The 10554-nt window shown below is 40.7% G+C and overlaps 1 protein-coding gene across 2 annotated transcripts in view; it reads right to left on the minus strand.

The window, feature by feature from the left end:
- Window positions 1–1741: 1741 nt before the first annotated feature.
- LOC101631677 (chromosome unknown open reading frame, human C15orf41) overlaps window positions 1742–10554 on the minus strand; it is a 218347-nt gene continuing 209534 nt past the window's right edge. For both annotated transcript variants that reach the window (XM_012728507.1, XM_004687938.2), the window contains one exon: window positions 1742–3514. In XM_012728507.1, the coding sequence (XP_012583961.1) occupies window positions 3385–3514 (130 nt within the window). In that variant the 3' untranslated portion in view covers window positions 1742–3384. The remainder of the gene's footprint in view (window positions 3515–10554) is intronic.

Here is a 10554-nt window from a genome sequence, read left to right on the forward strand (position 1 = left end):
TCAGTAGAACAAGCACACGTCAGCTGAAAATAGCTGTAAGCCTCCTAGGTTTCTTTGGCCCCCTTTGCCAAACCATTTATGGGTGGCATAAACCTTATACCATATTTGACCCTGTAAAATCTCTTAGTATTTTAGTTCACAAGTTTTATCTTCCTTCAGGTGCCACCCACGCACTTGGATAGTCTGACACATGAAACATGCTCTGTGTGCTTTCCCCAGAGATAAAGTCAACTGTTTCCTCCTCTCTTCACCTGTGGACAGATGGATCAGGCTGATCAGGACTTAGGGTATGTTTTGCCCCTCAGATCACTTTCTAGAGAGAGGAGTCCAAGGGAAAGTGAGAAAGTGCAGAAAACATGTCCATGTGTAAAGAAACTGGCCAAGGTAAAGATGACCAGGAAGAGGTGGAAAATAAGAAGAAAGTGGCATTTGAAAGACATGTTAAGATTTTAATCAGTAGAAATACCATGTCTATAGTAGGGAGGGAACAGGTTAAAAAGAGCAATGTCCAAGGTATCTTGGTTCCAAGAGGAAAGGAAAAACAATGGGTGTAGCTCCTCACTGAGAAGCGAGTGAATTAACTGTTCACTTGGGCAGTGTGCATTAATTAGTGTGGCCCACCAGGGACCATTTAGTGGATTACCTCATCCAGTGCTCTATGCAATCCCTTGGCAGCTTCAGTGAGTTAATGTTCCCACCCCTCCTTTCCCCAAAGACCAACATTTATCATCTCTTCCAGTGTGGAATCATGCCTGCCTGATAATGAGAAGGTACACACACCTATGGTTAAAAAGAAAATTATTTCCTTTGGAGACCCAGATTTCTACTTTGGACCTCTGGACCTTCCTGTTTACATGCAATTTTAGGAGTGTTCAGAAGAATTGACGGCAGAAAAAAGAAAAGTCGTCTTATTTGAGGGGGGAGGGGTGGGCTGAGGGGTGGAGGCTGGAAGAATCTATAAAGTCACCTGAAAAGTTGGTGCTGGATCAGTTTTGCTCTAAGCTGATTCTTGCTTTGCTTCCAAGGGGGTTTTCTTATTTGTTTGTGAAAGCAGATGCTTGACAAGTCTACATATGCCACAGGAACATCATTTAATTTCACGTTTTACTCACACTCCTGCATTCTGGCTTGACATAATTCATTAGCACAGTTTGCAGAATGCTCCATAAAACAAGATCTGGCTTTCACGTTAATGTTCTAATGACGACAGCAATAAAAATATGTTGTCATTCCATGTCTACATTCCAGGATTGTTAATACAGTTTACACAAACAAACCAAAAAAGCACCAAACAAATAAACAAGCAGTTATAACACAAGTATTTCTAATATAAAATAGTTTTTTTTAAAAGGAGGCTGTAGGCTTCCAGCTTAAGAAAATAACTCCTTTTCCCCCAGCACCTCTAATTAAAAAGTGGCAACTCTAATGTTGCACTGGTTTTCATGTGGGAAAAAGGCTTAGTTTTGAATAACTTGTAACTTTATCGTAGTATGTATACAGTATATGCTGGTTTCTTTCCTACTTTTATGAAAGGGCTGAATTTGAAAACCTCATTCAGAAACAGGAGGCCATACCTTTCCCAGAAACCACTACTGCCTTCTTGTAACACATTATGTCAGGGCACCGGGTAGCAGAATGAATACGAAATGCAAGCACCTCTTGTATTTTTTAATTTATTTGTATACCCTCATTAGAAATTTGTTCAATGTAAAACAAACAAAGGGTTTCACAGGATTTTCAACATCTGTGCAGATATATGTAATTTATTCCCAATGAAGAAAAAGTTTAGAACATGCCATGAAAATTCCTTTCAAAAACAGTTTTGTTTAAAATGTCTGTGTGTAACAAGCCAATGGAAAGTGGTTTCAAATCATTCTAGTTTACTCAAAATCTGCATGATCAGTTTTATGCTGAAGCAGATGCTTGCTTGATAACCACCTTACTGGTCTGTTTTCCTTCTACCACTTTCTTTGTTGTTTAATCCAACTTACATAGAATTAACATCCAACACGTTGGGACCCAGTATGTTTATGTTCTTCAAAAGGAGAAACAGCAAGCAGACCTTTTTTTAGGTGCAAAGTGAATAAAAGGACAGATAGCATATTTGGTCTTTTGAAAGAACCAAGCAATATATTATAAAGGTGTTTATAAAAGTTACATTCTTATTAAGATGTCCAAGTTCAACTATTCAAAACTATAAAAGTTACTGTGCTTTGCCAACAAGGGGACATTTTCTTAAATATGTGTTTGGGTACAGATTAATTTTCGATGTCTCCTAAAATAGGTTTATAATGAATTATGGATGTTATGCTATAGATTGAAATTTGGTTTGCACTTAAAAAGTGAATAAATTAAAATGAACAACTACAAGGTATTTTACTTATTTGAAAATTGCTCTGGGTTTATTGCTAGTATACTTAATCCTTCAGAGCTGAGTATTTCTAATACCTCAGATATCATACAATTATGGGGTATAAAAATGCAGATACAAAGCAGTGCACAGAATGTGCTTTTAAAAGACTTTACACATAAAAATACGGACTACCCTACATACTGACAACGAGCCATGTTTCAAACTTAACTCTTGTCAACTCTTGGCACTGAATGTCAATCTTCTACCTTCAGTCCCCATTCCAAAGAAGTATGTTTTCCAGCCACAGTGCAATTAATATTTTTAAAAGAGACAATTGGAGAATATTTGGGTTCAAATAAGTATCATAAAAGAGGAAATTCCCATCAGGTGTATTTTGTCACCTGGGTCCATGCAGTAGATGTTAGGAAACAGTAGAGACCAGGCAAAACAAACAGGCCCACAGGCTACCATCCGGTGGGCTGGTGCCCTGCAGGTAAGAGCGAAAGGCAGTTCCAGACTTCTGGTCTCCAGCTTTCCCAGGATTGGGCTAGATCATTCTGAGACTGTAATGCAACACTGGGTATCTATGAGTGTACATGAAAAGAAAGGGGGAGGGAGAGAGAATGAAAGGAGGCTTAGAAAAAAAGTAAGAGGGTGATTCGGTAACTGGGAGGAGAATTGAAAAATCACACCTTTCAGTCTCCACATTTTTCCTTTTGTTCGGTATACAAGGAGAAACCATCCGGAAGGAAGAAAGATTATGACTATCTATAAACTAACTGTTTGACAGAGACAGAAATGCTGATAATGAGTGGGTTGTGTCTGTAGTTCTTGGCTGTTCACATCAGCAAGGGATGAAGGAAAACAGAAACTCTTGATATGTTTGTCTAAAGAGGTAGTGGTGTGACCACGAGCAGCAAGAGTTCAGCTGAAGTTCAGGGCAGATGTTGCCAGCAGTTTACGCTGCAGGAAAGTCACATTGCTTCCGGATTCACCTTTTCCTCCTGGCTTCTCTTCCAGGATTACCGGGGTCAAGCTATGCTGTGGCATAACGTGATAATGTCCGTAGGGAAACAGGCTTTGAGCAGGATGCCCCTCTCCCGGTTACAGTCCAGCTCTTGGATAAATCCATACCAATAGATGACCAAGCCCGGCCCGAACCTACAAAAGCAAGAGAAAATAGTATACACAGGTAGTATCAACACAGTTCCAGAAAAAGATGATCTCTAAAACACTGGTAAGGCAATTGAGTGATATTATTGCACAAAGTTTTTCCCTTGGTTTGTAGGACCGTGACTGAAAGTAGCTTAATTTACACCAAAGAATTTATGGAACCCAAATATTACCACCATGGATGGATTTGTCACATTTCTTTCAAGGGAGTTGACTCCTTTCAGATGTAGGCACTGCCCTAATCACCTTTCTGGAAGGTTATTATGATGTAACTGTTTAGCTGATGAAGAATAAAACCAGCATCAAAAACAGCAATGATGAGCTAGGGAGCACCAGGTTTGGATTTTAGTCTCCTATCGCTTAGAGTGCTATTTTAAAATTCAAACTTACCTATTTTCAACTAAGGAGAACAATACTTGAAAAATAAATTTAAAAAATGGAACAGCTCGAGGCCATGTCTGGCTATAATGTTCTGTTCACCTACCAACCAGGCCAAAGTCTTTTCTCTCCTCCATTTATCCTAGTCTTAAAAAAAGAACACACAGGACAACTGGGATCCCTCAAAGACACCTTCTCCTTCACCCTTCGTTCTCTGTATTACAACTTCTTTAAGTGCATACATGGCATAAAATTTGTTCATAGGTCCTTATCAGGAAAGTGAGGAATAATGTCATGTAGACTTGTGACAAAGGATAGACAGATGTAGGCTTAACCCTCAGTATCTCTAAACAGGGCCTCCAAATTGCCTACAATCTGGATAGTGGTGACTATCCCCGCCAGGCAGACTCAGGAAGTAGCCCTGTAGACGACTTCACCCATCAGGAAGTTGAGACCTCTAGGCTGGGTTCATAAAGATGTAATCACTATCAATCACTGTGAACACAGAGATGTTTTGCACATCAGTTTCACGTTTTTCCTACTGAGAGTACTTAATTAAAGGGCAGCACTACTTTTGGTGTAGTGTTGCAGGAATTTTACAGTGAAATCATAAATTATGAATGTTGGGTTAGTAAAAGGATGTCTAAAAACAGAACTGCTTTCTGTATTCTGACATTACAGCAAGCTCAACCAGGCTAGGCCAAAAAGCTTTTCCTTCCATGATTTATTATATGCTGTAGAGTACTTGCCAAAACTAACAGCACAGGATGGGCTGAAAGATACTGTATGCACAAGAACAAGTTCAGTTGGATGTCATGGAGTGGTTTATTTGGGGATTCACATCAGTAGAGTAGCCAAGTTGAATGAAAGAGAAGTTCAGACTTTTTGCATACCCTCCCCGCAGGGTAGAACCCTAAGATGGCAACTTAACAGCTGCACTTGCTAGAGGAATGCAAAAGCTGTGTATGATGCGACTGCATGGCCCACTGAGCCCTGAGACATGTAGCTAAGCCCAGGGCTCACTGCAGATGCACTCTTCTTCCTCATTGTCTCAGAGGAGACTTCCTCTGAGGTCAGAAGAACTGGGCAATTTGTGGCAAACAGTGAACAGGTCCCAGAGCTAAAATGCACACAGGATGAAGTCAGAACTGGAGGAGAACTTGCTTCTGCTACCGAGGGCTTCTTAGTAACTTTTAATTATAAACTGTCTGCAACTGGGATTCCATTTGAAATCTTTATTTTTTTTTATTACAAAAGTTTATTTTTACATCATTTTGTACATTTTTTTTTCCATCTCAATTGTAATCCCCGCGGGTTTCCCATCACCAAGTCACCCATGTGCCATCACCATAATCCTGTGCACTTCCCTCCCCCGACCCCGTTTTTGATCCCATTCCCCACTCCACCCCCACAAAATGCCTCTGGTATATGGTTGTTCATTATTTTTGTTATTTTCCACCTGGTCCATTATACCCCTGCTATGAGTGAAACCATACGGTATTTTTCTTTCTCTTTCTGGCTTATCTCACTAAGCATGATCTTTTCCAGCTCCATCCAAGTTGCTGCAAAAGACATGTGTTTCTCTTTTTTGGTTGCTGAGTAATATTCCATTGTATATATGTACCACATCTTTTTTATCCAGTCATCTACTTTTGGGCATGAAATCTTTATTTTACAAAAAGCTCTGTGATGAGTATCAAATGATCTCAGATTTGTCAAAACAAATCTGGCAAGAATGGGAAGATCTGGGTTTCTAGTGACCATTTCTGAGCAGTCTCCAACCTTCCTAGCAGTAAAACTTAGACCTGGGCTTTCTAACAATAAGCTCAACACATCTCTCCATTGTAGCATGCAGCTATTCTGGAGACCATGATGTTCTTTAGAACATGGCACTAATATTTTTACAAAGGGTGGGAAAAAAAATGTGATCTCACCAGTCACAGGAAAGAACAAAAGAATATATGGGGGTCATAAACAACAAGCCCAGAATTTTAAAGATTTAATAAAACAAAAACACATATCACCAGCATGGAGAGGGCAAGAGCAGTGTGCACTTCCCCTGAACAGCTAAATCATAAGCCAAAGGACACAGAGCGTGACAGCTCTTTACGAAAATGGCATTTTCTAGGCAGAAAAGCTGGACTGGGGAACACCTCAATGCCCCAGAAAATGGACTTGTTTCACTTCTGAGGCAACAGATGAAATTGGCAACTTGAAAAGGTTTTGCAAGATTGTGCATCTGCACATTTCATGCAGTGGCTTATAATTAGGACCCTTTGAATGTAGTTCCGAAGGCCTAGGAACTGTTTTCAGTACATGTACACAAAGGCTCCTAAGAAGGCAGCTCTCTAAATCTTTGTACCTTAGCTCTTGGATGGAAATATATTAACTTAGGTAATATTGCCTCTCATTTGGCTCAGAAGTACTAATTAACGTCATGTGCTTAATTAATAAAAAGAGAAGCAACACAACTTTCTTTTGTCAATAGAGATAAACGGGTTTGTATGCTTTTTGAGTGATAAAAAATAGGAAATTTAAAAAGGTGACAAGTTTGGATATTTAATGGCAAAATAAAATCTGGTCTTGTTCACAATACCAGCTTTAGTGTGTTTTGGACTTTTTCTGACAACTCAAATTCCAGTTTATCAGATGCTGGCAATTTAACCTTTCAACATCCTGTTTATAAAAAGACTGACCACGTTACGCAGTTTTATATAATCAATTCCTAACAGCAGAGAATATTTTGGTTGATAATTTTAAAACCGAAGCAGTATGCCTCTCATGCTTCCTTCTGAAAAGGTGTAAACCTGGGGGAAAATAGGATCAAGGGAATTTTTACATGGTCAAATACATGCTGGTGGGTTGAATGATTTCATCTTTTTTTTTATTTAAAGATTTGTTTATTTATTCATACAGAACTGGGGTACAGGCCAGAGATGTGGAGGGTGAGAGGATTCACCAGAGACAGAGTGGGGAGCAGAACAGGCAGATCGACGAAGTACACTGCTGAGGGGAGCAGCGGGCGGGTCAGGAGAGGTCTGCCACGCCATGTTGGTCACCTCCAGGGCAGGAGGGAATCGAACTCATGCGGAAGCGGCTTTAGATTCTCAGTGCTGTGCTTTAACCCGCTGCGCCACCAGGGAGGGCCCTGATTTCATCTTTTTGATGCCTATCCCATTTATTATGGCACTACTGGGCAAGATAAGATCACTGGGAGGGCAAACATAGCCTAGGTAACTAATGAAAGTTAAAGAGACTATTAATGGTATTTAGGAGAAAACAGAGTCCCTGGGAGTGAGAGGATGTGCAGAGCAGAGGCGGCGTCTGCTACTGGGATTGCAGCCCTTTTTTCTAGGCAGGGACATGATAATGGCTGTAGATAGATATCCGCACTGATTTGTAAACACATTTCAAAGTTGGCTATAATTTTAAGGTTATGATACTCATGGTCAAGTAATAAGATCAAATACTCCAAATGTATTTGAAAAACTCCTGTGGAGCAGAGACTGGAATGTGACTGACATCTGAACAAGTAATTTTGCTTGCAAATAAACACCAGCAAATTAGCAAAAATAACAAATACCTCTGGAAAAAAATGGGAGGTGAAAGTTAAGAGCCATGACAGACCTTGAGGGTATGAAGGATGAAGTTCCTCATAAATAATGACAACCTTATAAATGTGTTTGAAATGTGTTTCTCTGGTTTCCTTCCATTTTAGAGTATTTAGAGAAATTAAATAGGCGGCTGTAGAACAAAAGCCGGGAGTGCCTTGGGCTTTTGGTGCATATTTGTCTCCCAGAACTTATTTCTAGGTTATCTTTTTTTTTTTTTTTTTGTCTCTTTGCTTTATTGTGAAACCGATGAAGGCAAAGCCCACAGCCCATGTTTTATCAATATTTGTGTCCTCCAGTCCTAGTACAGTGCCTGGCACATGTCAGATATCCTCAAGGCTGAGACAGTAGTAACAGTCCTAATAGAATCAGATGGTTGGTGGCAATTGAGAGATGGCATGCTGGCAGGACTTAGTCATTGCCATGATTTGGCATTTTCATTAGTGACCATGATGAACATTCTGTAATGTCCTCATTCTGTAAATGAAGAAACTGAGGTACAGAGAAAGTATCTTGCCAAAGTTCCCATAGCTAAAGTGTGGATGATGCTGCTTTGGAATCCAGGCAGTCTGGTGTACTGTCTCACTGTGATATAGCAATCAGTCTACTACACAGAACATGGACTTAGAATTTCACCAGGAAAAGAGAGGAAATGCCCCTTGCACCGGTTAGATCACAACTAGAGCATTCTGGAGGGTGTCTGGTATCATATTTGAAGAGGAACATCTCTAGTCTAAAACTGACCCAGGGGAGAAGTTCCAGAGTGTTTGAAATACTCAGAGTAACAGAGCAGATATGACCTAGAAGTGAGCATTTAGCGTGGTAACATGGTCATTTACCATCTTCTGATTTTTAGAGAGCTCTGGGGAGAAGGAATTAGGTTCATGCTGTAGCTCTTGAGCAGACTTAGCTTACTTGAAAGTAATCAAGAATCAAATTTTGATTTTGATTCAACATGAAAAAAGTTTTCCCAAAACTATAGCTTTTGAATACATGGAGTGAGCTGCCTTGCAAATTAGTGACATTTCTGTGACTGAATCTATTAAATCAAGGCTGGGCTTTTACCAACTTAAAAAAAAATGTAAGCTGACACAAAAACTTGGTGTTTTTATATAAGATGCTATATATTCCGGGAGGTCTTAAGAATTCAGCTGATACGGCAGCAAGTTGTTGGGGCTAAGGGGTAGCTACTCCTTTTAGATGACATCCACTCTCAGGTTTGCCACAGTCTCCACCATTCTCTGTTACTCCTGAATGCTGAGTTTCAGTGCCAGATGAATGCCATATGTCATTCATCATCATGCCTGCATCGTGAGTTTTCTTATTATAGAGACCTATTTCTCTGTATTCACAAGTCTGTGAAACTTGGGAGATCAGAAAATAACCTCAGAGAATTTTATGCTTCAAGAAAGAAGTAGGGAAGATCCATCTCTCTTTTTATGCCATGCAACATATGTTGCCCACCTGGTCCCTGTGGGCATTTAAGTTTTTGACCCCTATCCTGAGAACTCAGGAATCCTCAAACTTGGACAAAAGCTCTAGAAAGGTTAAGAAGATACTGTAAAAGACTCTTAGGCACACCAGTCACTATCCTCAGGCAGAAAAAAAATATATTTAAAAAATATAGATAATAAAATAGCATCCAGTTATTATTTATTTTCTCAGTAGATGGAATGCAAGGTTATAATCACATGGGGGGAACAAAACTGTTTTTGTTTAAAAGAATATCAAATTTGACAAGATCAGGGGAAATTGGTTTGACATCTGATAATTGGATGTGCTGTGTACAGGTGGACAGCATAATGAGGGAGATTCTGTGATGTGGGCAGTGTTAAGAGACATTAAAGCAGTGTGAAGATACTTAACCAATTTCTAACTTGTACAAGGTTCATCTTCCCAATAAAAAAGTGAAGGGAAAAGCACTTAGAAGGAAAGATACTTAGCTATTGTGCAGGTCCCAGTTAGGCCTCCCTCTACTGAGAGCAGTCTAGCCACTGTTATCTACATGAGGACTGGTGCAGCCATGTTGCAACAAATCGATGCAGCGGTAGACAGACTTCTAAGGTCGCCTTAGTGATCCCTACCTCTTGGGATTCATGCCTGTGTGTGATCCCCACCTCTTGAGTGTGCAAAGGGCCCAGGGTCTGCTTCTAACAAAGAATTACAACAAAAGTCATGGGGGCCTGGGAGCATGTCTGTGATTTGGTCACAAAAGACTTCTAGGGCCTTCTGTGGTGGCACTGTGGATTAAAGCACAGCACTAAGAAGCTAAAGCCACTTCAGCGTGAGTTTGATCCCTGCCCCGGAGGTGATCCATATGGCACGGCAGACCTTTCCTGACCCGCCCACTGCTCCCCTCAGCAGTGTCTTTTGTTGATCTGCCTGTTCTGCTCCCCACTCTATCTCTGGTGAATCCTCTCATTGCCCCTGCACCACCTCTGGCCTGTACCCCAGTTCTGTATGCACAAATAAATAAATTAAAAAAACAAAAAATACCCCAAAAGATTGACTTCCATCTTGCTTTCAGACTTTCTTTCCTGCCTTCTTGGCTTGGGTACTTTCATAAAACAAACTCCATTTGAGAGGAGCTCAGATGACATGGAAGTGAAGGAAGCTTGTTAGCAGCTAGTGAGAGACGATGGCGGTTAGTGCAAAAGCTCAACAAGAACTGAATACTGCCAACAACTACCGAGTGAGCTTGAAGTGGATTTTTCCTCAGTCAAGACCATGGACCCTGGGTCAGTACCTACAATGTAGCCTTTTGGTTCCCTTTTCCTCGCTTACAAAGGGCTTTGGGGCCCTCCTGGGTGGCACAGAGGATTAAAGCACAGCACTAAGAAGCTAAAGCCACTTCAGCTTTAGTTCCATCCTTGGCCCCAGAGATAACCCACATGGCACAGAAGACCTCTCCTGAACCTCCCGCTGCTCCCCTCAGCAGTGTACTTCATCCATATGCCTGTTCTGCTTCCTGCTCTGTTTCTGGTGAATCCTCTCATCACCCCTGCACCTCTGGCCTGTACCTCAGTTGTGTGAATAAAT

This window comes from Condylura cristata, unplaced genomic scaffold, assembly GCF_000260355.1.
Source record: "Condylura cristata isolate star-nosed mole 26May11 unplaced genomic scaffold, ConCri1.0 scaffold00023, whole genome shotgun sequence".
Classification (NCBI taxonomy): domain Eukaryota; kingdom Metazoa; phylum Chordata; class Mammalia; order Eulipotyphla; family Talpidae; genus Condylura; species Condylura cristata.